Source organism: Python bivittatus, unplaced genomic scaffold (genome assembly GCF_059951505.1).
Source record: "Python bivittatus isolate LINGU-HERP-01145 unplaced genomic scaffold, Pbiv_v1 ctg000980_np1212, whole genome shotgun sequence".
In the NCBI taxonomy this organism is placed as follows: domain Eukaryota; kingdom Metazoa; phylum Chordata; class Lepidosauria; order Squamata; family Pythonidae; genus Python; species Python bivittatus.
In genome coordinates this window covers 53,058,644-53,085,968 of record NW_028277125.1, presented here as the reverse complement: position 1 = coordinate 53,085,968, position 27,325 = coordinate 53,058,644, and the positions used below count along the sequence as shown (strand labels likewise).

The following is a 27,325-nucleotide window of genomic DNA, read 5'->3' as shown; positions in this document are numbered from 1 at the left end:
CTTATTTGGATAGAAAAGATACTCAGGACAGCTTACAATTGTGTGCTGTGTGTTATGTACGAGATATATGTATATTTAATTCCTAGTATTAATAGTCAGCATAGCCCAATAATCAATTTACCTTAGAAAATCTCATAGATATAACCAGCATGTATTTAGCCTTGTGTTGTTTTATGGATCAGAAAAATTTAGAAATTGTGTTTTATGGATCAGAATACCTGTTGGTTAGACTCAGTAATTCTACGCTGCCATTCCAAGCTGGTTTCTCTATATTCTCTATTTTACTATGCTTATTTAATATGGTTTCAGTAGAGTTGCAAGTTATTTGACACATAATGGAACAGAATTTGCCATTTATAAATTTTGAAGTATTCTGTGTGGTACTGTTTCACCTTTATATGTAGCATATTGAATTCTATTTGCATAGAATTCAGTGCAGGAGGCACTAAAGCAACATTCTGGCAATTAGTTGGTGATCGAGGTCATTACTGGTAGCAGATCTTGGCAATCTGAAAGTCTTTTTTTTATAATAATTTTTATTAAAGTTTACAAATGCAAAGATAAAAGACTAATACAAACTAAGAAGAATATAAAAAGTAAAAAAAAGTAAAAGGTGCAAAGAAAAAGAAAAAAGAGTAAAAAATAAGAAAAAAATAAGAAAAAAAGATATATAAAGAAATGACTCCCCCCTCCCTCCAGACAAGTATAAACAACTTCAGTAACTTAACATTTTCTCTAATATTTCAGTTTAAAAAAATCTTTCCATATCATCTCTTATTAATAAACAGATTGTAAAAACTCATCATTCAGTCCTAATCAGCAAAATTCCATTAAGAGCTACCAAGAATAATAACATATATTTTTTCAATGTAATCAAATAAATCCATTTTGTATTCCAACTTACCACTTCCCTTAAAAATAAAGCAAAAGAAATCTCTCCCCATATCTTATCTGTTGTCTATAAACAAATTTTTAAAGCCTCATCATTCAGCCCTAGTGAAAGAAAAATTCCATTAATAGCTACCAGAAATTACAATCCCAAAATAATAACACATATGTTTTAACCTTAATCAAATAAATCCATATTGTGTTCCAACTTATTACTTTCTCTAAAAAATAAAGCAAAAGAGCTTTAAGATATGCAAAAAAGCATATCTTATCTGTTATCTATAAACAAATCTTTAAAGTCTCATCATTCATTCCTGGTTTTAAAAAAGTTCCACTAAATAGCTACCTGTCAGGCCCAGCCCAAGAACAACAATGAAACAGTCCAGTCCAGTCCAGTCCAGTTCTTTTATTTGCTTATACGTTATAGATAGAATCTTGCCAAACTAAATCTATACTACAGAAACTAGTGGATATACCCTGTGAGATTCTAGGGAGTGGCTATCCTGAGTCTCTTTTTCTTTCACATTCCCCCTGTGGACTATGCTGCCTCTTGCCTCCTGCCCCCTCCTGGAATGTACCCCCTCCTTCCTGATAGCCCTGATCTCCCACATCACTTTCCTCCTCATAGATATATTCCATCACACTACCAAAAACTGCAACACATATATTTTAACCCTGGTCAAATAAATCCACTTTATATTCCTTCCATTTACTTTTTAAAAGTTTGATCTTTAAATCCCTTCAAATAATGTCTCACAAGTTGATTTTTGATCATTTTCTCTTTGTTTCCTCTTTGGAACTTCTTCACTATTTAGCATGTCTCTTTTGTAAATCCAAGATAAGAAAGCTTTCCAAGTCACTCTTCTGAATTATTATTTGTATGTCCCCTTTAATTATTAAGACATCAGCTGGTTTCATTTGTAAATCCAATGCATCATCTTTTTCCATATCACTCTTGTAGTCTGACACTTTTAAATCCATTTTCAGATCCATGTTCAGATCATGGAGACCATGTTCTCTATTTTGTCCAGTAAAATCTGTTCATCTTCTGTAGCCTCTGTTAAATCCATTTTTATAGTAGTAGACAATCTTAAGAGTAATTTGGGTACATTGTTCCCAAATATCCTTGATTTCTTCTAAAGTCAAATAGTATTGCTCCATTGTATTAATGAGTCACTTCTCCTTTAATTGTAATCTTTAGTTCTCTCTGGTTCCCTCTAGTCAAACTTCAAAGTCCTTTCTTATCATATGCTTATCTTCCAATCAACAAAACTTTCCCACGGGAGAATTTCTTACAGTTAATTGCATATATATTTTTATAAAATTTTAAACAACTCATAGGAAATATTCTTTCAAGTCTTTCTGGCCCCTTAACTTTCCAAAATCAACATTCTAGTCTCTTTTGCTGTTTTTCAAAAGTAAAATTTTTTAATCCTTAAACTTACATGAAGCTTCTTCCATCAAGGATAGAAACTCTCCTGGCGTAATGAAACTTGCCCTTCTGAAAGGTCTTAACATCCAAAAAATCAATAACAGGCAATTTCCTAAGGTGATTAAGAGATGAATGGGGTTAACCCAGTGTCCTTTTGAAGGTACTGAACTGTGGCTTAGGCAAGATGATTCCCCCCTCCCCCCCGCTCCCAGAGCGGAGCCATCTTCAGCCCACCATTGCTTCTCTGGAAGTCTGCAATCAGAAAGTCTTAAATAGATTTAGTGTTAAGGTCCTCAGTTCTTTTTACTCTGCTGTTTAGTTATTTTAAGATATTACAGCTATGAATATAATAGGATAAGTTTGACAGGTCAACTGTTCATTTTAATTTTTGCCTTAGCAATAGAACCCAGTGCAGTGACAGATACATTAAAAATGCTTTCAGTGTTAAGAAACAGTATAGGAATAATAGTAGAAATATACTGGATGTGGCAAATTATTTTGTCAGTAAGATCTATTTTTATGCTTATTTATTTGTATCTTGATTTATTGGTCACTGTTGTCTTCCCACATGGTAATGTAATATGAGCAACAAAGGAAATTTCCATTTTAAGCTATAAATCTCTTGACTGAAAGGAGCAGATAGGAAAAGATATGTCTGGAAGCAAAGTGATTTTCAACATATTTATTATAAGCTTTAAGTGTGTATGTGTGTGTGTGTGTGTATGCATGTGTGTGTTCAGAATTTGCTCCTGTTCCTGCCATCAGCTTGTTCACGCAAAGTGAACATTGATCCATCTTAGCATGATGAAGCCCATAATGATTTGCTACACACTTCAAAAGTGTTCATGATCTCCCCCAGTTTAAGAACTTCTGACTTAAATGAAACATTTGGCCTTTTGGTAGAATCACCTATGGAGATTCTAGTTGGTATCAGTGTGGAGTTGCAAAATCTAGATGTGCCATCAAGAAGGATTTTTCTTGACTTTTGCCAAGATATCCATAGAACATTTTTTCTTAAATCTCTGTCTTTCTTCTCCCATCATGTTCATTGACTCATTATCTAGTCTTTTTAAGAGAATGAAATCTCATCAGTGAAATCTAACCATGTAAATAATACTATACATGAAAAGATCACCTTCATTTGATTTCAGCTTACTATAACCCATACATACTGGTTATGATAACCTACTGGAGTCAGTGTACACTCATCTCACGCTGTCCCAAAGCCCCAGAAGGCTTTATTAATCAATGCTTTAAGATCTGAGCATTTGAGTAAGATCATAGGTGAGTATCATGCTTAAACATGAACAAGATAGGTGCAATATGCATACTGTAATTAGAACTGTGATCCCTTTAAGTATATAGAAGCTGCCTCCCGCAGCCTTGCCCAAATCTCAGAAACAACCTATAGATGGGAAGAAGAAACTGTAAGTAGCAGAGTTTCTTTTCCTATGAGAGAATTTGAATTTTAAATTCCAGCATCTGCAGCAAAAAGTTAACATTGCCTGTGTCTTGTCCCCAAATAGAAGGTCCCTTGGGGCTTTTCTCCTCATAAAGAATAATTTTCCTTCTGGGCATTCTGACCTTGCAGTTCCAGTTGGTTGATTGTAAAAAGCATTTTGCAGCATCTAGAATTGTACAGCCCCTTTCTTTTGCACCTAGGTTAACTTTCTGGGTCTTGAGAAAGTGAGTGATGGTTGACGTGTTGGGAGCTCCTTTGAGCTTTGGGACCAAATGAAAAAAAATTAAAAGACTCAGTCTCTTTGACTAGGACAGTTGGAAAGCCTTGTGCATCTCTTTTAAAGGTGAGCTACTGGAGACTTGATGGAATTGTTCCCCATTCCCCACCCCGAGTTGCATTTCTGAACCATCATAAAGGGTAGCATAACATAACGTGCATAACAATAATGTGTTATGAAATTCTAAAGCTTTAATATGCTGTATCAAAATATGATTTCTGTGTAACTATTATTTTGTATTAGATAAGCATGAGAGGTTTCCTATCCCTTCTCAGGCTATAGGCTATTTTAAAAATAGAAGTTAAATCCCACAGTGCACTGGGAAAATATATTTACTGTTCTTTGATTAGAAATCCAGAAGTTCTCTGGAAAACCTGTAAGAAGCTTCTGAAAAAAAAATTCAATCAGATTAGAATCATATATTAATTTACATATTGAAGTTATAGTCATCAGTTGGACTCTTGGTGAGGATATTGTTTCTCTAAAAATGCTTCTTGTGCTGATATGTTTTGAACAGAAAGCAAAAATGTGGCTTAAAGGCTTACGTCAAAACCCCCCCCCCTTTTTTGTTCCAGCTTTCTTATTATCTTAAGTATACAAATTTGTTGTTTTATTAGAGTGTTGTGGTCTTTGGTCTGTTTAGAATTACATTTTTATTGCCTTTTACATGCGTATAGACTGGTGCTCCTAGGCTGCAACTGTTAAATTTATCATTTGTAGCAAATCTCTTGATAGTAACTGCAATTCCATAGTGTCATTTATGGCAGAAAGAGGAGAAGGTAGTAGGTGTGGAAAGGAAAGTTTGTTGATACAGTTGCTGATTTCTACGTCCACAGTGGTTAGGAAACCTGAGAATAATATGCTTGTTTACAGCTAATATAGCAGACATTGCTTTATTTTCAGCCTCCTGATGTACTAGATCTTTGATATTAATCTCTGCTATTTATATAGAAAGAGGGGTTTAAAAAATGAAACTGTAGCTGGGAAGAGCTGTATACAGTTTTCATTGTCAAGCAGCTAGGCAGGAAAGTATCTGCAATTTTAGATGAGTATGGCATGTTTCAAACATGCTCCTTTCAGAGCGTACAAAGGGACTTATCTCTTCATGCTGGCTTTCCTGAATGGAATCATTTTCCTAGTTGATTGGCCACTGATTGAATGGACTGAATTCATCAGGGAGAAGGGAACCGTCTCTCACAGAAGCTGGCATGAAAGGCCTCTGAGAGCAGAGGGACGCCAGTATGTGCTTCTAAAATATGAAGCAGATTGGATGCCGACATAGTCTTTAGTTGGATTGCCATGGGACAGCTTTTGCTATTATTTTTTAGTTTTTCAGAGCGGATGGAGATTTTTAGAGCCATGACTGCCAGCCTCTGCCTGCCTACCTAGAAATTAACCTCAGAAGATGGGAAGGAACTAATCAGATTTTCCTGCTTAAAATATGATGCCAAATAACTATATAATACTGTGATGTTGTACAGGAAGATAAATTCCAAGGTTCCTGGGAAGTGATTCCATCTGCCTTGAATGCCTTGTTCCTTAACCACAAAATGGCTACTTAGTGTTATTGTGAAAGTAAATCTCTACATGTATTTCAAAGAGTCCTCCTTCATTATGAAACCAAGGTCAGAACACCTTCCTTAACACTGTCTTCTGATGTCAGCTTCTAAGGATAAGAGAAACATAGCTTTATAGCTAGCCACAAAGTTAGGACTGATCTTTGCAGCCTTGCAACTAGAATGTGTTGAATCATGGGATCTAACATGAATAAGGCATGTGTGTCACGCAGCATGGAAAGAACTATTGCTGTAGCTGCCAGCATATAATCATTTGCCAAACTCTTTTCTACTCTACTACACGCATGCTCTACTACACATACAAAAGTCTACCTACCACTCTTGAAGAGGAAAGGCGGTTATTCTTCACAACTATTACAGGATTGGGTATGGTTTATTACTGGCTTGGAGGTTCTTATGATGCAGTAAAGGAATTATTCGCCACCCATCTCTAACTAGTGCATGCTGTGTAGCATAATTTTATGTTCCTTTCAGTGTCCTTTGTGACTTTTTAAATATGTATGTGATCTTTGATCATAAGATTTGCAATTCTTATGGCAAGTGGTTAAAGGTCTTTATTATTTCAGTTTTACATAGATTCAAAGTCCCTTCTTGACCCATTTATAAGAATCCATTTATTACTGTCATCTCTACGTAAAGATAAAATATAATACTTACTTGATTTGTTCCAGGTGTTAATCCATGTTGTTATTCATTATCTTAAGGCTGGTCAAAATCCATTCCATGTAGTTAAGCAATTTACTGTAACTTTAGTTGAAGATCTTCTGTAACTGAACCTTGATCGAAGTACACAACTCTGATCATTATAAAATAATTTCTGTAAGAAGACTCAGGGCAAAAGATAAATAGGTTGCCGCCTCACAGCCCTGAACGCAGTATAACTGACTTTTTATTGTACATATTTATGCAATAAACTAAGAGTAGGTTCTTAGAACAAACTTCTTGTGGTATGCAGTCATTTACTTATTTTACTGGCTATAGAGGCTGTTTGACCCCCAGGTGCCATACACTTTAAAAGTAGGAACGATAAAAGAAAAAAAAAAAAAGAAACATGCACAGCTGGAAAAAAACCAAACCCAACAGTGGCTCAGCAACCACCCCACCCCCAAGCCTGGGAGTGAAGCCAGGTTTTCAAAGACTTTCGGAACTACTGCAGGGTGGGAGCCATATAGGTCTCTAGCAACTCCAGATCATTCTGTGCAATAATAAATCCGAGTTCCATGCCTGCGGGGGCCTATTTTGAGACACTCTAGATCAGTTTCATTGTTGTGGACTTTTAAAATATATATTTTCAGTGAAAATTTAAAAAAAAAATATTCTAGATAGATAGATAGATAGATTCAATTGTTTGCTTTCAAACATCTCCATTCCACTTTGCTGTCACTCAGTTGCCATTTGTTCCCCACCTTAGATTTTTGATATCTGCAATCCTCATAATGATGTAGTTTGTGCATAGGAAGTATGATTTTGGCTACATCTTGCAAAGCAGGGGAAGACTTGAATTGATATTATATGGAATGATATTGAAATTGAAATAATGGGAAAGTTTTTGTTTTTTTATTTTAAAAATGTATCCTGTATTTTAATTTTTAAATGAATATAAAGGAGCCAACAGAGCACAGCTTCCATTTGTTTTGTTTAATATGAGTTCTTCTTTGGACAGTTTCTGACATTTCATCTTGGAATCAAGTTAGTAAACTTGCCTTCTTTTATACAATCTCTTAACTAAGATTAGAGGAATTTCTGTCATCAACATTCATGTTGCGCATGGGAAGAGCGTTAGACTTGGATACTTTTTAATATTTTCCATATCTAGTACTGTAGATGATACGTTGCAACAATGAGACAGTAGGGTGCCTTCTGTTTAGGAATGGAAAATATGACTTAAATAGTGTTACAAACATTCAGCTAGTTGATGATTGAGCACTCCGACTTTTACACCTTGCGGAGCACACTGAGTTACAGGTCTGCTATTGGAATGAGGACTAACTTACATTCTTAATATATTGGCTTGTTGTCATGCTATAGCAAACTGTGGTATGATTGTTACGGACAAATTTCTCATTTAGCTGCATTTCCTGATTTGAAACAACCATAGCTAGCTGGCAAGACAAAAAGCTTCAAGAATAAATTTCCAAGGACACAAAATCTCAGAGAAGTAGGTTTATTATATCTATATCTATATATCTATATCGTTATGAAACCATTACCATCCAGTGACTACTGTGTATCAAATAAGAACCCTACTTATAATGAAATCAAAGCTCAACTTTCTGTATCTCTTTCTCTCACTTGAATGATGCAGCCAGTTAGATACCTCTCTTTTATGGGGTGGAAGACCTGGTTTCCATCTGTCTCTTGCTTTGGTAATAGATACATCTGAGACCAGGCTACAGTGGTACCTCGGGATATGAACTTAATCCGTTCCGTGACTCTGGGCGTATTCCGAGTTGGTCGTAACCCGACGCAAATTTCCCCATAGGGTTCAATGTAAATCCGGTTAATCCGTTCCGCCCTCCGAATTTGGTTGCACCCCGAAGCAAATTTTCCCATAAGGTTCAATGTAATTACCGTTAATCCGTTCTGGCATCCGCGGACCACGCGTCAGGGGCGGGAGAATGGCTGGGCGCCGCGCGGCGGGAAAAAGGCCGGGCGTGGCACGGCAGGAGAACGGCCGGGCATGGCGGGGCGGGAGAACGGCCGAGCGTGATGCGGCGGGACGGGAGAACGGCCGGGCGCCGCGCGGCGGGAGAATGGCCGGGCGCCGCGCAGTGGGAAAATGGCCGCGGACCACGTGTCAGGGGCGGAAAAATGGCCGTGGACCACGTGTCAGGGCGGAAAAATGGCCATACCCCGAGGCGGAGTTCGCACATCGAGGTAATTTTTTGTGGCCGGAGCTGGTCGTAACCCGAAAAGTTCGTTAGTAGAGGTGTTCATATCCCGAGGTACCACTGTATTTATTTTTGACCATGTGAAAATTAGCTGTCACACTGTGAATCAGAATTAGCCCAGCTATGATCACTGTTAGTTCTATTTTGCCTCTAGAACCACTTGAAAACACCTTTTCTAATCTTTTTTAGATATAAACTTTGGCCAGCAGAAAGTGCAAGAGATCATTTGAGCACATGAAAAAGAGTGAAGTAGCATGTGATGTCAGAATTGAATCATAGTTTGAATATTTGAAAAATATGTCTACAATAAATGTTCAGAATTTTTTTTCCAGAAATATGAACTGATATAGATATACAACTGTTATCGATTCTAAAAAACGGTTTTTGGTAGTTAAAGAGGACTATCCACAAGCTTGAGAATGTATACCTCTTCACATCCTCTTCCCTATTGTTTTGTCAAAGTTTCACAATATGAAATAATTTTTAAGGAGTACCCTTGTTAGTCTTTAAAATGTCTCGAGAATCTAAATTATTTTTAAAAAAGGTGTACTTTTTCAAAAAAAAAGTCAAAATATGGTAATGAAAATTCACTAAGATCTTCTACAGTTTGGATGCTTGCACATGACCCCCCCCTTTCTTTTTAAGAAAATAATTGTTTTAACAGAAGAAGGTAGAATTCTTTAAAACTTTGGTGAGAATTACCTGCTGTTTAGAACAGTGTTCCTCAACCTTGACAACTTGAAGACGTCTGGACTTCAACTCCCAGAATTCCCCAGTCACCATTGAAGTCCAGACATCTTCAAGTTGCCAAGGTTAAGAAACGCCAGTTTAGAAGACAGCAAAGACAGAAGAAAAAGAAAAAAAGAACGTGAGTGAAAGAATGGGAGTTCCCACCCACTTTGGGTTCTGGCTCTGTGCGCTGCTTGCTTCAGTCTCTCCCACCATAATGAACAGATTACCATTGAGGGAAAACAGCCAGTGATGGAAAAGGGTTGCCCACCCCTTTTCCATTGATGTTTACCACACATAGTTTCTTAGGACCAATTTAAACTCCTTGGTTACAAAGTCTTCATTATGTATATTTTTTATATGATAGAGCCATTCAGCAGCTTAGTTTTAGCTTTATGAACCCAGACAGTTTAGCAAAATAATGTAGTCCGGCCTCAGCTTCCTTTATTTTTTTTTCTTTTGTTACCAATAAATCCATTTTGTCAGCCTCTTCTATAAAATCTATTCATTTTTTAAAAATCTGGGTTATTTTAAGATTTATTCATTTTGAAATATTTCCAATTTACTTCTTCCATGTGTGGAAAATGATTAGCACTATTTATGTTTCTATAACGTTTGAGGAAATATACTTGTTTCACTCCCAGTTAAAATTTCAAATCTATTTTTTGGGATAAGATGATAGTCTTAAAAGTGTTATTTCTGAATATTTTCCAATATTTTTTTGATGGTGCTATCTAATATGAAAGAGAACAGATTAAATGGAACAACATTCATAGGTACAGGTTAAACCTACCACAATTTTCCTCACCTGAGAGCTGTCCAGATGTATTCAATTCCAACTTCTTTCATGATCTAGCCAGATAATGTGTGTTGTAGTCCACCACTCTTGGATGGCAGGTATGGTATAGTCACTTTGCAGTGAATCTATTTAATTTTTCTAGTGTAAGAATCTCCCCACTTTGGTAGCAAACATTCCCTCTTACTTCAAGAGCAGAAACAGTTTGTGAAAAGATTATCATTAGTGATAGATTATGAAAGTAGAACAACTTGATTTTTCTTTGGGCTTGGAATAGTTTTTCTTTCTTTTAGCCATTGTGTTCAAGCTTGTGTTCAAGCTAATGGGGGAAAAAAATCTTCAACCCATGCACTTATATCTTAGGCAAGGCAATTTGTGTTGTTAACCAATCTTGTTTTGTTCATATGCATTAAAGAGCTGGCTGTAATGCATCCTGTTTACTTCGTTCGTTAGACTTTTTAACACCTTGTGAAATAGGAAGTGAGGAAGAAGTCATTCTGTGCTTGGTACTCAAATGTGCAGTGTTTAAAGAGTTTTCATATTTGGTGTGCTATAAGAGACATAGCAGTGGCAGCTGCCAAATCAATGGCTTCAACATTTTCACTCTCATATCAGCCCTAAAGCACTATGTGTGTATATGCATGTAGGGGGACGAGGCAGGTCTTGGGTTTCAAAGAAGACCATCATATGAAATAATGAGAAGATGCTACCACTTTGCATTATTTTACCTATTCACTGTTGATAATAGAAATATAATATTTTGCACCAAAATGTAGATAATGCATGCAGTGTTTTCTGGATTTTGAGTGTGAATAAGTCTAACATTCTGTGTTATGCTCTGGCACTTTACTGGGTGCAATACAAACCAGGGAGTTAAATTATCAGCGATAAAAACTAAGTTTCATGCTATTAATTATTGGAGAGCCTATATACTAGTCTGTCCTGTATCTACATATTCCTTGGCTTACTTTATATTGTATTGTGCCAGGTAAAAGTCAAGTCAAGTCTCTTTTGGTCAAATCTGGTTTTGGAATAAGGTGAAAGCTTTCTCTCCATTGTGATCATCAGCAGGTTTGTATGTTTTGAACATGGAGAGGAATATCTTGAGGTCTTCCTTGAAACCCAAGACCTGCCTCTTCTCTCTATATGCATATATGCACACAGTGCTTTGGGGCCAATATGGGAGGGAAAATGTTGAAACCATTACTTTGGCAGGTGCTATTGCAACATCTCCTGTGTTAAAAGAGAGGCAGCTACCTAGAGCTTCACCACGATCCCTTTGCTGAAGTTGAAGCAGCAATTCTAGACCTGATATCCCATCTGTAAAGGAAATGGGAAGGTTTATAGGAAGAGGCTGATCAGGCTTCTGTGCAAGAATAAATTGTTTGATTAGCAGTCAGGTAAATTGGACAGGCATCCAAATAGTCATCTGGGTGTGCACATTGCTCTCACCAGTCCATTGCTTGTAGGGGTGGCTTCCTGGTTTGCATCACATTTAAAACAATAAAGAGAAGGTGGCAAGTATAATTGGTTTAGGTGATTTGGGTTATTTATTTAACTGGTCAGTGATTTGCATGAATAAATGCACTTTTTCCATTCTTCTGCTTGGATTGTGCCGATGATGTGGGATTATGGGATAGAAAAGGAGGTTAATAAGTAAAAAAGATCTTCATGCCTTTCTGTCAATGGAAGTAATTTTCAAGTCCTGCCTTATTTAAAAATCAACAGAATGTTGTACCTATAACATAGATTATAGTATCTCTTGTTTGTCCCTATGATAATATGGATTATTTTATTTCTAGATACTTGGTGGAAAGATGGATGAGCACTTACCAGAACAGCAGAGTACTCCAAGGATGGTCAACTTATCAAAGACTGATAATGAATCTTCCAATTTACCAAGTGTTGAAGAAGCTGACAAAAAGTATGAAAGTCAGGATGGTCTACATATTGCAGACACTGGATGTGAAGAAAGCACTTTAAGCATAGAAAATAAAGAATTAATGCTGGATCCCACTTTACCATCTATTGATCTAAGTGAGGATGGAGATGAAATTGAAGCACAACCTGCTCCAGATTTTAATGGAGACTGCTGTGAGTTAAAAATAAAAGAATCCAAGGAAGCAGATTGCTTGTCCACTGGGGACAGCGAACAACAGGTTTTGAAAACTGAGGACAAAAATCAATCCTTGACGGACCTATTTCAAAATCATGTAAAAAGGCCTTATGAAGTCTCTTCAGAGAGCCCATATGATACGGATTACACTAAGAACCTTATCTCAAATCTAGAGAATGCTTCCTCTCAGGAGGCTTTGCTAGAAGAAATCGAGTCTGAGCTCCTGTCAACAGATTTGTTGAAAAATCCTGTGCTTTCAAATGGAATGTGCAATACCAAGGCTACATTGGCTGTATTTGAAAAATGCATTCAAGATAAATATCTACAGCAAGAGCACACAATAAAGAAGTGAGTACTGTGTGAATAGCTGCACACCGACTCTTAAACATTTTTGTGGCGTGTAGTAGATTTAAAGTTTTGGGCTGGGTAACCATAATGATATGATCATGCTGAAACTGTTAGCTTGGACAAATATTTTTGGGACCTTTGAGATCGAGGAGTCTCCTAAAATAACTCTTTGGGAATGTGAGGGCCAAGCTGCTTGTTTCTCTGCAACTGCATGTTAGCCTCATTCCATGCTAGTCAGGCTTTTCAGTACAATTTTTGCAGGTGAGGAGATACTTTGCACTGAGAAGGGGAATGGACCTTTCTGTTGCCAGTCATTTCCTTTGCCATAATGGGATGCTAAATCCTTGGTTACGAAATAAATTGTGGTCTAAAACAATAACAGGCTGACCTTGCCTCCTATTATGCAATGCACCTGCTACAGCACTGTTCATCAAATGGGACAATTAGTGTATCATATTACATACAGTATCATAAATATAAATATAAATACATACACATATAGAGGGAGGGAGGGAGGGAGGATATAATTTCCTTTTATGTTAACCTTGAACTAAATGCCTTTTGTGGCATTTAGTTTAAGGTGAATTAATGGGCTTGGCCTTAGTGGAATGTATTTTTGTTTTTGCAAGGTGGAGCATCCAGATAAGGTTAATTAGCTATGGAATATGAACTTGCAATAAAAGGGTCAGCTGGGACCCTTTAGTTTTACATGAAATGAAGCCCTTTGCAAAGTCACCATTGAATACAATCTTCTGTTTATGTTGGAGGAAAGTTGCAGTTACCCCCCGGAGCTTCTTAGCTAATTCTTAACTATGAAGTTACCTTTATCCAGAGTTTGAAATGGTACTGTAGTAACCTAGAAGTAAACACAATAGTTGCTAAAGCATAAACAAAAGATAAAACATAATATATAGTCCACATATCAGAATTTTTGCCAGTTGACAGAGCATTTGTTGTTGCATAGTAACATGTACAAAGTCAACTGAAATGTGTAATACTTGTACATGTTTTAGACATGGTTGCGAATTTAAAATAGAGATACTAAATGGATATTGTAGATCCCTGTGATTAGGAGCGTATACTTAATGAATTCTTAAAGGTAATTGGATTCAAGATTTATTTATTTTTATGTATTCGATTTTTATAGCCATCCTGAGTCATGTGTTGAGTGGTAGCTATGTAAATTGATTAAATATAAATAAATGTTCTTGGATTAATCCACAGATTGCTACTTTCATGAGAATCACTCTGTAGAGCCCAGACAGTGAACTTTTGAGAAGCTATGCAGGACCCTGCTTCCTTTTTTATTGTCTTCTAGCCTGATAGGTTTCTATTTGATAGAACTGAAACAATGGGAATGGCAGAGGGAAGCTAACAAAACATGTTGCTAGAGAATCCAATAATTAATCATGTAAAATAATCACAAATACACTATAGCCACATGGTCAGTAGAAACATTTGACATTGCAAGATATTGATGCAAACATACTAAAAGTAAATAAATATTCTGTAGAATTGGTGAATTTCTTGCAGATCATCTCCTCTAACCTTTGAGCCAGTATTGTTCAATGCAGAATATGCAAGTACAGTATCACTGTTGGCTGTGCTGTATAGGCAACCCAACCTCCCAGAAGAGGAGCTGTGTAAGAACATTACTCAGACGAGCACAAACACACTGCAGCAACCCAGAACACCAGAAAAGGGAAACAGATCGCCTATACAACATCTTCCAACAAATGGATACCCACGCAACTTTATCAAAAAGTGCCTGACCACTCAACCCACTACAGCACAACCAACACAAGCTATGAAAAAGATAACACTGCCATACATCAGAAACATCTCAGAAACAATCAACAGACTGTTATAACCACATAGCATCACCGTAGCGCACAAACCAACTAAAGCCCGCCAAAACATCCTAAGTAAACCAAAAGACCCAGCAGCCCAAGAAGAAAAAAATCAGGAGTCATCTACAACATATAGTGTAAGGACTGTAACAGCCACTATGTAGGAAAGACAGGCAGAAGACTAGCAGAGTGCATCCATGAACACCAACTAACAGAAGACACAATGAAAACTCCTTAATCTCAGAACACATGGACAGACTCAGCCATAGTTTCAACTGGGAAACTGTGAGCATGCTAGACCAAGCTAAATCCAAAAATGCTAGGAAATTCCTGGAAGCTTGGCACTCAGATACATCAGCCATCAATAGACACATAGAGATAAACCACATTTACACATCATTCAAAAGAGATAATAAGAAAGCTAAGAAGGAAACAAAAAGACCAAAACACGTCATCTCCAGTAGCCTACACCCAGGTAAACAGGGATTAACACCAGACAAACAAGCAGAAAACAATACTCTAATCAACGAACTACCAAGGAGACAAACAATCAAGCAGACAACAAGCAGAAAACAATACCCTAATTGAGGAATTACCAGGGAGAAAACCACACCCCCACCAACACTGGCAGGGCAAGCTACTGTATATAAACAGGGAACAAATCTCATACTCACTAGCACTGATGATGTTACCTAGTTGGGTAATGAGACGTCTGCAATCAAACAACCAAGCTCAGAGAGCACCACGGACTCCACAAAAAATACTTCTTCCACAGTGCCCTAGGGTGACCTGCATTTGCTCCAGAATTGTATATCACTTAAGATCTTGCTAGATGTTATTTTGATATTACAAAGAACACTTATAGCCACTGTAGATAACATGGACAGGGTAGTATATGTGAAAAACATCCAGACAGCTATGTGTTTAAAAAAAGTAAATCCTTCGATTAAGTAACTTTCAAATGTAATTATTTTCATTACTTTTAGGTACATTTTTTTTTCAGATTCTAAATAGGATATCCTTTGCCTAGAAAATAAAGGTAGCTCACTGTGATCCTTAATTTCAATAGATGAGTGCAAGGATTAGGAGCTACCAATGTTGATTTCTCCTTTAAAAAAAAATCATGGTGAGGCTTAGGAAAAAGCTACAGTGGAGGGTGTTTCCTTTGTACAAAATATTTCTTTCCAGGTCTAGTTTTGCTTTTGCCTTGTGCTTTAATCCAGCCTTCCCCAAAGTTTCTACATGTGATGGGCTACAGTGCCTATCATTCTCAGATGGAAATAAACAATGAGAGTGGTGGTGCATTACATCTGTAATGCCCAGGTTGGGAAAGGCTGTTGTAAAGGATGCTCTTACGTTAGCCTTCCATATTATGGTTCCATCCATAATCTTAAAGTGAGAGATTTAAGGAGAGTGGTAGTAATATTGGAGTGACACAACAGGGTAGAACACAGAAAGTTTGGAGAAAGTAGGATGTAATCTTATTGTTTGCCAGTAATCAATAAGTCAGAGTTAAGAGTTTGCTTCAGTTAGACCTGTACTGGTCCAATGAATTATTATTATGTTAGACACATTTTGGCTTGAGGCTTGTTGAATAATTCCCACACAATCATTTCCATGTTATTTGGCTTCAAATTGGATATATTTCCAAACATGTTACTTTTGGCAGGAATTTAGAGCTGTTATAGATGTCAGGGTGATGCTAATTTTTTGTATGACTTTCCAGCTGTTTTTGTCCAGACAATTTCTTTAATATAATTCTGCAATCTTTCATTAAAAAGTCTGCCAAAAATATCCAGTGGTTCCAGGAGAATAGTGTGGGCTATTTTTATTATTTTTTTCTGAAAGGCAACCCGAGTGCAGCTTTACAGCAAAACTGTTTGAGCTATAAATGTTTTGAAATTTTGATTTGGCTATTGGGTTCTAAGGCACAAAACTCAGCAAATTAAGGAAGTGCTTATTTGCTGCCTTTGCAGCAGTGAAATGCTCTAAATGTGTAATTTGCTCTGAAATGCTACTTAATGTTTTAAATCCAAACTTCCAGACCAGTTTATCATAGGAGTCTTGGTGATTTGTTTGAACCAAATGTGAGACTTATATTTTATGGGTTTTTCGTCTGTCTCTAGCTAATACTGTGTAGATGTGTCCAGTTATGGACTCCCAGTTCTGCCAGTGAATGAACAGCAGACATAGGATGCAGTACAGTGGTACCTCAGTTCATGAACTTAATTCGTTCCATGACTCTGGTCACGAACTGAATTGGTCGTGAACCGAATCAAATTTTCCCATAAGGTTCAATGTAAATACGGTTAATTCGTTCTGACCCCTACGAATGTGGTCGCCAACCGATTTTGGTCGCCAATCAAATCAAATTTTCCCATAAGGTTCAATGTAAATACGGTTAATCCGTTCTGAACCATATGTATTTTTTTTTAAAACCACAAAAATATGAAACAAAGTACAGTACAGTACACTATGAAGAGAGAGAACACTAACCTTGCTTGAGGCGACTTCTGGCATGGAGGACAGAAAGGCGGGTGGGGAGGCGGTTATTGTTTGGAGGGAGAGTCCCCCTCCCTACAAGAAGCCACGACCACGTGTCACAGCAGGGAAAATGGCCGCGGGTCATGTTCGTCACCCAATGCGGAGTTCGCGGACGGAAGCAAAATTTTGCGAACGGTGCTGTTCGTGAACCGAATTGTTCGTGAACAGAAGTGTCCGTGAACCGAGGTATTACTGTATTTTGATGTTTTTTAAAAGCTTAATGTCCTTGTGAAGCACAATTCCATCTCTGGATATTAACAAGAGATAAATTTTAGAACTCAACATATCTCGCAGTCTCTGGACATTATGTGGTACATTCAGAGTGTGAAGCTGCTTCATAATGTTTTAAAATTAAGCCAAGTTTACATTTAGGCAGTAGCCTGTCCCCATCCTCACTGTCTGCTCCAGGGCATGGCCCTGTCTTGCCTGCCCAATTCCTCACTGAATCCTGCGGTGTAACAACATGAGAAATGTTTTTCTGTTGGTCTCTGAGGAGACAGATCTGAACTTGTCATCTCTTTTCTTCTTATACTTTGTTCCTTCTCTTACTTTTACTGCTTTTCCTTCTTCCTCTTAATAATTTTACGTATGTTTACTGCCTCAGGGCTTAAAGATATCTTTTCCTCAATGTTCCCACTGTAGGACCAAACTCAGACGACATTCCTTATAAATGCTGGACTTGGAGGGGGCAGACTGCCGTTCATTGCCCACTTGGCCAGATTTGTGCTTGTTTATGTAGACATAGAAGCTGTTTAAAACCTGAACCTTTTAATATCAGCTTTTCCAAGAAGAGCCTGTAATTCTAAAACTAGCTTGTCATATAAACGAAGGTATGTGGAGAAATGCAGCACCCCCTGTGGACATTCCTAGTGATGATGTTCTATGACAGATGACCCAGAAGATGAGCCACATCATGGCCACTTCATTTCAATGGCAGTTTTATTGGGCAAATAGATCTTGAAGGTTCTAAGCAGGCAGGAGAAGAAAAGTGAAAGTTTAGTATTAAAGGCATGGAAGAGAAAATATAAGTCTGTTGAAGATGGGTTTAGGCTTAAGCCTCTTGGTTTAAGAGAAGATACTGAGGGAGCTTCTTGTCCTGGGACTAGCAATCAAGATCAGAGTGTAACTAAAAGCCAAATAATTATTTGCCTCTATTCCAGCATTTAATCCCAAACAAAAGTAAATTGAAAAAAAGCAGAACATTATAGTCTTTCTTTCCATCAGTTGGCTTCTTATCTTGAATTGCTCCCCTCTTCAGTTTCCATCATATTTTACCTCAATTTAGTTCATTTTCCAAATGTTCAAAGATGCAGAATTCTAGTAAAGATGGGGAGTGTGTCTTGTTACAGTATTTCTGTACTGGCACTGCTGGCAGTGCAGTTGCCTCTGATTTTATATGTTGATCTTGGAAATGGCATCTGTACAACTAAAGTGGGATTTTTAGTGAGAAGTGCAGTGCCAGGACTGGTTGGGATGGAGCTGAGCTAGCAGTGGGAATAATTTGTGCATGTTTTAAATCATTGGCTAGCTTCATCCATATAACCTGCTGCTCACAATTTAGATGTTTATAATGCAGTGATAGTGCATATTTGCAGCCGCAGTGGCACATTGTGCAAAGTTGTACTTTCTTATTGGAGGGCTCTGCATATACTCATTCATCCACAATAGCTGACTTTGTGCTAAGTGATTTTTTGGTTTGTTCTCTTAAAAGTGGTTGAACCTAACAGGCAACTTTGGTGTGGAGATGGCAATTAAAGTGGAAGAGTTGAATTCTTGATATTCTCCGAATGTGGCTTTTTTCTTACAGATGTTTTGTTACCAGACTAGGTAACATCATCAGCACTCTGACTTGGGGAAGTAAGATTTTTTGACTGTTTAGATATTGTGGGGTGTCCTACCAGACTTGTGTGGGTTTGAGCAGGATATGTTGATCTGTGGTATTGTTTCTTCTTTGACTGGCATGCTATTGTCTGGTCCTTGTTGTGGTGATTAGATGTTGGTTCCTACTTATCTGGGAGTTGGTTAATAAGGGAGGATGTGCCCTGGGCCATCTGGCCCTTCCTTTAACCTTTTGTTGTTGCTTTTGAAAGTTCATAAATGGGATTTATTTCTATATGCCTGTTAATTGCGAATTTGTCAGAGTGCCAAGCTTCTAGGAATTCTCTTGCATGGAATCAAATTCACAAAAGAAGAAAGGAGCAGTAACAGACTACCCTTCCTGGATGTACTCATCAGTAGAGAAAACAATGGCAACTGTAAGGCAAAGTGCATCATAAAGCATAACCAAGTGCTCAACTACCTACTGCACACAAAAGAAGTTGTGTAACAACCCTCTTCAGATTACCAAAAACGATTGTGGTAACCCAGAACTCCAGGAAGGAGAAATAGATTATCTATACAACATGTTCCAATGCAATGGATACCCATTCAACTTCATTAAAAAGTGTCTATTCATGCAACCAACCAGAATGTCCTTCCTTGGGAGTTACACTTGGTTTCCATGGTTTTTGTCTTTAGACAGTGAGGCCAGATCTTCTTTACTAGGCCTTTTCTCAGGCCTTTTCAATTTGAGGTAGTTTATAGTGATTTTAATTGATGTTATTGCTTTTGAGGAAGTGCACCACATGTTAAATAAATCTCTTGGTCCCTGTGGCAGTTCCAAGTAGGGCAAGGGATCTGTCTGTATAACTATTTACATTGCCTCATCAATTATTTTAATTATTTTAATGGACAGATTGATTAAAGAAAACAAAAAGCATCAGGAACTAATTTTGGACATTTGTTCAGAAAAGGACAACTTAAAGGATGAACTGAAGAAGAGAACAGAAACTGAAAAGCAACATCTCAATATAATTAGACAGGTAAGAGTTTTATGCTGATCCAAGTTTTGTGTCCCTCAGGAAACTTTGTGTGTTTGTGTATTTGTGTTTATACTCCTAAACTGATCTTCAGTAAATTGTATTTTAGATTATTCTTGCCACAGTCTAAAACCAATAATTTTTTTTTCTGGTGATAATTTTTTTTCAATTGCAGAGCAAGTTTACAGAAAGGAAAGGAAGTAAGAATCCACCACATTCAAGCTTTGCTGGACCATATTAAAAACGATGTGTATATGCTTTATTCTTTTCTCTTCCCTGTTGCATGCTAATTTTTCTTCGCTTTCCCACTGGTTCTTCTGTAAAACTTCTGAACTCACTCCAGCTACATCCTATATGGATATTCCGTCTGTTCCAAAACCGAGTTTTTTTAAAAAATAATTCTTTTGGTTATCACTGCAGCAGATGCAGTATCATGTATTTCTTTGACAGGTACTATACATATTGGTGTGTTGGGCTCCAGCTGTCAAACTCTTATGTTTAACTTTTTTCTAAGGTTTACAAATGCAGAAACTGTGACTTTTAATTAGTCAGTTTTCTAAGACTGTTCCTCAAGTTACACATCATGTCAAAATATATATGGACATTTGTTTTCACTTTACAGCTGGAAATCAGAATAGAAGACCTTCAAAAAGAAGCTAAAGCAGTTAAAGATAAACTTATATCCCAGGATGCTGCTGCAAAAAATGCTGTACAGCAACTGCACAAAGAGATGGCCCTTCGTACAGATCAGGTGATTAGGAGGCATAGTGATACTTTCCTAGATCAGAATGTCAGCTGTTTTAGCCCATCACGTGTTTATGTTACCTATTCTAACTTCGCTGAGAGCCAAGTTAATAGAAATAGGCTTCTCTCCATTCTCTGTAGGAAACTATGTATTTTGTAATCCTTCACTTCAACCTATTTTTATTTTCGTTGGAGATGAAAACATGTATTTGCTCTCATGGCTAAAAGTAAACTTGTAACATCTGGTATTCTAAGGCAAACAAGAAATGTGAAGAAGCCCGTCAAGAAAAGGAAGCTATGGTCATGAAGTATGTTAGAGGAGAAAAGGAGTCGTTAGATCTCAGAAAGGAAAAGGAGGTTCTTGAAAGAAAACTGAGAGATGCAAATAAAGATATTGAAAAGCATACTAACAAAATCAAGCAGCTTTCCCAGGAAAAAGCAAGATTGCACCAACTCTTTGAAAGCAAGGTATACTATTTGTATTGACTTTCTTTTGGTAGTCACCTTGAATGGCAAAAATTATATCACTTGGTGGTTCTTGCACATGAAGTACAGAAATGAGGCACAGTAAAATGAAGCAAAGGAGAAAACGTTGTACATATTTATTGTATCTATATATCTGTGGTGAGTTGGATATCTTTTGGGGCACTTAAAGAAAACAACTACCATGGAAGAGCTTGCCTAAACACAGACTGGCTCCCATGATTGGTATGGTCCACTACAAAACTATTGATTACCCAGAATTCAAATCATGCGCATATTCTTAAAGAAAGGTATGGGTTGCAGCTATCCACCACTTGAGCCTTAGAAACATTCCTAAACTTGTAAATGTCAGCTTTATATCTATTTGTTACCTACCTACCTATTTGTCATTAAAAGAATCTCAGGGCAAAAGGAGAAAGTCCATTACAGCAAGTTGCCAGTCAGGTATAAAAAGAGATATCCACAATCTCCAGGCATATTGATATTCATGACACGATATCCTTATCCTGATTTATGCAAAAATAATACTGTCAAGTCTGTGTATTTTGACCTGTGTCACCTTCTGGAGTGTTTTATTTTCTTAATTTATGGAAAAAGGAAGGAAGTCTACTTACCTATACAATGTAAAATACCTCTGGTAATAATAAGACCTCACTGTTATTCATATATCATGTGTCAATTATAAAATAGTTTTCTTGGCCCTTTAATAGTTTTATTCAGGTAACTAATATTTTATAGAATTAGAAATATTTCATTATAGAAACAAGAAACGGGGAATGCTATGGTATTGGAAAGTGATAGGTTGAAAAAGGAATTACTTCATATTTCTCAGTATAGTGAGGGATTTGCTGCCCCCAAATGGTGACATTTGAATTATGTGCATGGTGTTTAAAGGCATGTTTATATATGAAGTTAAAAGTGTTTGTGCTTTGTAACAGAAAGGAAAACCTACACTGGCCAGAAGGCTCATTTGCATTATAAATTCATTCTGGCCTCCTTCTGCCTTAGTCATATTTTTCTCAGTGTAAGATTTATTTTTCTTAAAATAGAAAAAAGGATTTACCCCACCAGAGATAGCTAGAATCAGGGTGAGAAAAATAAGAAGAATAACAAGTGCTTTAATAAATTCAGATGGGATACAATTTGATTTTATGCTAACATATGTAGCTTTGATATTAGTATGAGTTACTGAGAGAGGTGGTGAAATTGCTTTTATTGGCTGTGTTCAAGCAGAGACTGGACAGCCGCCTGCAGAAATGCTTTAATTTACATTCCTGCATTGGGTAAGTAGTTAGATTCAGTAGCTTAAACATCCACTTCCAATTCTACAGTGCCTTGATTAAACATTGCAATATCAATGATTACATCAGAATGTAGATTCAGGACCTTTCAGGAATTATATTCCATTGTCACTAGCCTGATTAGATGTAGGCAGGCAGAGTCCTTCAAAGTCAATAAAATCCAAATATTTCATGTTCCGCTTTGGTTAATCTGTTGTGATTATGTTCATTATTTGCAAAAAAGTAACTAACTTTTTTATTAGTGTACATAGGCTTAATTAACATCAGTATTCTAAAATTATTCTTTATAAAGGAAAATGAAACCACCAGAATGTCCCGAGAAATTGAAAAATTAAAAGAAGAAGTCAACTCTTATGTGATCAAAGTAAAATGGGCTCAAAACAAATTAAAGGCTGAGGTGGATTTACACAAGGTCAGTGTGTTTAATTTAAATTAATATAATTAAAATAATATTGTCAAATCTGTGTATTTTGACCTGTGTATTTTATAAAAGGCTTATGAGTGTTTTGTCAAAGAGTTCTCTAGGCTCAAATGGATAAAACAAAGCACACAAGAACCTTCTTAAGAGTCAGGTCAGAATTTTTCTTTATTCAGAATTTTTCAGAGCTAGAAAGGGTTTAGTTTCTCTTTCAGCTAAGCAAGGCTAATTATACAAGGGATTCATTAAAGCAGTGTTTCTCAACCTTGGCCACTTTAAGATGTGTGGACTTCAACTCCCAGTATGGGAGCCAGCATGGTTGGGTAAGGAATTCTGGGAGTTGAAGTCCACACATCTTAAAGTGGCCAAGATTGAGAAACACTGCATTAAAGGACACCGCCTACTGCAGACCCCTCCCCTTCTGTTTTTGACTTCAGAAGAGAGTGGAATGTGACAAACTGATTTATGACCTTCATTGCTCTACCATTTGGAGATTAACTATGTTCATGTTGCTCTTTCTAATGTAGCAGTATGTGTCTATCTTAAGCTGTTGGTAATTGTGTTCCCCATTGTGTTAATCAGGGATTGTTAGTTGAAACTTACCTGGCAACATCTTTGATCTTCTTGGATCTATGGATCATCATCTCCTCTAAATAAGTATCTCTGGCAGGCGGACTGATCCCATGTCTGTCATCTTTCTCCATGCATAGCAACCTCTTCATTGACCTGTCTTCAGTGATCTTGAATCACCCAAGAACCTGTAATTCTTGAGCAGTCTGATACTGCCTCATTCCATTTTTGCTTGCTAATCATTTTCCCTCCTGCTTCTCTGAATCCTATAACCAATTTCTTTGAGCCAGCTGTTTAGCTGTTTCTTTTCCCTATTCATGAGAGAATTTGTGTGTGTGAGAAAAACTTATCAGCTGCAGGTACAGTCTGTATGTCTGGGAGATCATATGACAGTTTTTTCACATGTATCACTCCCATAAATACAATGGCCCCTTTTTGCTTGCCCTGTTGATGCCATTGTTTCTCCTCTAACTTTTTAAAAAGCTCTCTTTCTGCCAGACTTACCAACCACGAAGACTTTAGTTTTTACAGTACATGGTAATCAACAGACTATTTCACAAACAGCCTTTTTTAAAGTTTCTAAGCAATCTGTAAATTTATTTATTTTAAAGTTATATATTTGTTAGATTTATATTCCACCTTTTCGTTCAGGAGCTCAAGGGAGTGTACATAGTACTCTTTCCTATATTTTCTGACAACAGCAATCCTGGCAAGTAGGTTGGGTTGAGAGAGAGAGAGAGAGAGACTTGTGCAAAGTCACCATGTGAGTTCCTATGGCCAAGGGAGGACTAAAACCTGGATATCCCTGCTGCCAGTCCAAAACCTCACCTATCTCACCACACAGATTCTCTAAATGTAGGGAAGAGGATTGATTCAAAGGGAATATGTTCTTGATAGATCTTATTTCACCTATTTCAAATGGCCTTATCTAGTGTAAGTTGGAAAATGGCAAAAGGAATGTGAGTTGACATAAAATAGGTAGTGACCCACCTGCCAGACATTTAACATACTATATAACTGAATAGATATTTCTTAACACGTAATTGTCTGTTTTACTAATAAACCTGTCCTAAAGGTTTATTTAATAAAAATAATATACAATTGTTGTAACTTAATATGAAGAACAAAGCTGAGAAGCTCATGTATGCACTCAGTCCCTTAAGATCTTGTCCTATTTGTATTTAATGTGAATCAGGTCTTTCTGAGCTTAGCCTGAAGTAATTTTAAATAGGATTGTAAGTTTTAAGTTTTTAGATCTTCTGCTTCTCTAGGAATAGAGTTCTTTTATTTAATTTTTAAGGTCATATGTTAATGAATGGATATGCAACCTTTTTTTGAGTCCAGGGTCTTTACTTGGCCCTTTTAAAATAAGATACAGATATTTGAAAATAAGATAATTTAGGCAATTTAACCCTATTACTTTCTATGCATTTATTTTTTATTTCTGTCACATTAAAAATTCTGGACAGGAAGGTGGATAATGAAAATGGAAATAACAGAAATGTCTGAATGCGCATTGAGGATATACATGCAAGGCTTTGGATGAGCCATATCTTGGAGCTTCTGATTGGGCACCTCTGCTCCACTATGAACATTGAAGTAGACTGTTATCATTTCTGTGCAGAAATGATAAATAATTAATTTACCAATGTTCTTATTTATATTAAAGTTAGTTAATGATTGTTAAATCATTTACATTATAGGAGACCAAAGATCGCCTTAAAGAGGCAGCAACGAAGTTGACTCAAGCAAAGGAGGAAGCTGACCAGATACGAAAGAATTGCCAAGAAATAATAAAAACATATCAGGTATGATCTAATTTCACTTTCAATATATAAATCTTTTCTTGTAATCAGGAAGTATAATTGTTCTCTCTGAAACTGAGAGTAATGACCTATGATGCACTACACATCACAGTGTATAAGTGATGATGCAAAAGATCAAGTTATTTTAATCTAATGTATATTTGATCCATTTACAAATAGTTATAACATAATGTCATCTTTTCTCAATATCATATCATTTCCTTAAAATGAGCAGATTTTTGTCCCACATAGCACTGTTTCTGTAATCATTCAGTTGTACAAAGCATTGCATCCTCTAAAACCTTCATTACCTTTTTTTGTAAAATGTCTTAAATTTCAATATTATCCAGGCTGATCTTGATAGGAGCTAGATATAATTTGCAGGAAAGTCATGCTAATTTATTTCCAGGAGGGCAGTCATCACTTGTCATGCAGAGAGCAAATATATGTTCTTTAGATTTAGCATCTGATGTTGTCTCTAAACTTGCTCACTTATTGTTGAAAAGGCTGATTGTATAACACAGCTATACATTTAATAGGTCAAGGTATCTGTCATGAGTTTGCATCTATTTGTCCCACTTCCAGTATAATGTGCAAAGAGAGCTTATTCATTCCACAGAGTCCCACATGTTTAGAATGTGTGGGAGTGCGTCTGTTCCACTACAGAAAGTTACAAAGGGACTTCCTTTGCTTATTTCTTGCTGGTGTGAAAAGCAGCTATTTGTTTCCAAAGCTGACTTACTAAAAACAAACAACTTTTAGGTTGAATATAAATGAAAGAAAGATAACTATAAGATAAATTGTACAATGAATAGATCATATGATAGATATTTTAGATGTATAAGTTACATCTTCAAGATAGTTGAGATAATATTACCTCTCTGTGTATGGAGTTCTGGACAGGGTGTTTAAGTCTGCTTCACATGCTCATTTCTCTTCCGTGTTTTTTCTACTTTAAACTATAATGTTCTTAGGAGTCTGAAGAAATTAAATCCAATGAATTGGACATAAAACTCCGACTTACCAAAGGAGAACTGGAGAAACATTTGCAGGAGAGGTCTGATCACCTAGAGGTAAGATGTATTACTTGCTTCAGTTGTTGCTCTTTTATATATTCTTGCTAGATTAATATGGGAAAAAGAGGTCCGATACAAATCACATCTAGAAGGAAGAACGCTGAAAGTCATTGCTCCAAATTGCAGAGTTGTATCTTGGTGTTTTTTTTCCCTCCCAAAGGTCCATCATGCCAAGATAAAAGAACTTGAAGATGTGAAGCGAACATTTAAGGAAGGCATGGATGAGTTGCGAACCCTAAGGACAAAGGTAAGGAAAGAGAGTTCCCTCTAGCTGTAAGGAGGGTGGTAAACTCAAGGATTCATTAACTTTTCTAGAAAATGTGATTATACATATGGTTTGTTTATTTATTTCTTGAATTTATATAGCTGCCCATCTAACCTTGTGACTCTAGACAGCTCACACTACAAAAAAATATAAAAATACAGGATATCATAAAAAGCAACACTACAATGTAGCCAAAGTTTTTAGTCCCCCAAATTGCACATGAACAATCCCACCCAGAGCGAGAGATGGAAAATCTGCAGAGCCAGGGCCCTAAAACCCCAAGCTACTTGGTCTTGCTAGGGTTGAATTGAAGCCTGTTCTTCCCCCCAGACCCCTACAGTTTCCACTGTGAAAGAACCTTGATGACGAAAAAACCTTGATGGCATCACCGGGATTACCCAGGGCAGAGATGTCCTGTCCCATTTAGTTACTCAATAGTTTGAATGGATTTTTCTCCAATTTGGAAGCCTAAAACCACAAAAACAAAAACAAAATAATAATAATGATGATGATACTTTCCTGCAGATCTGGAATTCCTTCCTGTGCCATGATAATGGTTGCATTCTTTAACAAATTAATTCAGTTGCTGATCTTTAGAATGACTAGGTCTCACATATGCATAGTCCCATTTTATTCCTTGTAAAATTGAGGAGATCCAAAGCTTCTTGCTCAATTTTGTATTAATTGCAATTTAGTGTTATGTCTGTACTATAAATGATAGTTAATTAAAATAAGGAACCCTATAACCCAGAGTTCACATTTGGTTTGCTTTGACAAATCAATCAAGATTTATCAAACTAATTTTGTGAAATGGAAGTGAAAACTTCCAAAATATTTCTGGAATATCTTGGTGGAAGAGAAAGCAACAAACAATCCTGAAAGTCATTGTACCTTG

The 27,325-nt window shown here is 36.8% G+C and overlaps 1 protein-coding gene across 2 annotated transcripts in view; it reads left to right on the top strand.

The window, feature by feature from the left end:
- CCDC186 (coiled-coil domain containing 186) overlaps window positions 1-27,325 on the top strand; it is a 46,004-nt gene that overhangs the window by 1,913 nt on the left and 16,766 nt on the right. For both annotated transcript variants that reach the window (XR_015794478.1, XM_025171465.2), the window contains exons 2-9: window positions 11,855-12,516; window positions 19,645-19,771; window positions 20,391-20,519; window positions 20,768-20,980; window positions 22,589-22,708; window positions 24,988-25,092; window positions 26,064-26,162; window positions 26,326-26,412. Coding sequence is in view for 1 of the 2 variants with exons in the window: in XM_025171465.2 (XP_025027233.2) it covers window positions 11,870-12,516; window positions 19,645-19,771; window positions 20,391-20,519; window positions 20,768-20,980; window positions 22,589-22,708; window positions 24,988-25,092; window positions 26,064-26,162; window positions 26,326-26,412 (1,527 nt within the window). In the remaining variant the exon portion in view is untranslated. The remainder of the gene's footprint in view (window positions 1-11,854; window positions 12,517-19,644; window positions 19,772-20,390; window positions 20,520-20,767; window positions 20,981-22,588; window positions 22,709-24,987; window positions 25,093-26,063; window positions 26,163-26,325; window positions 26,413-27,325) is intronic.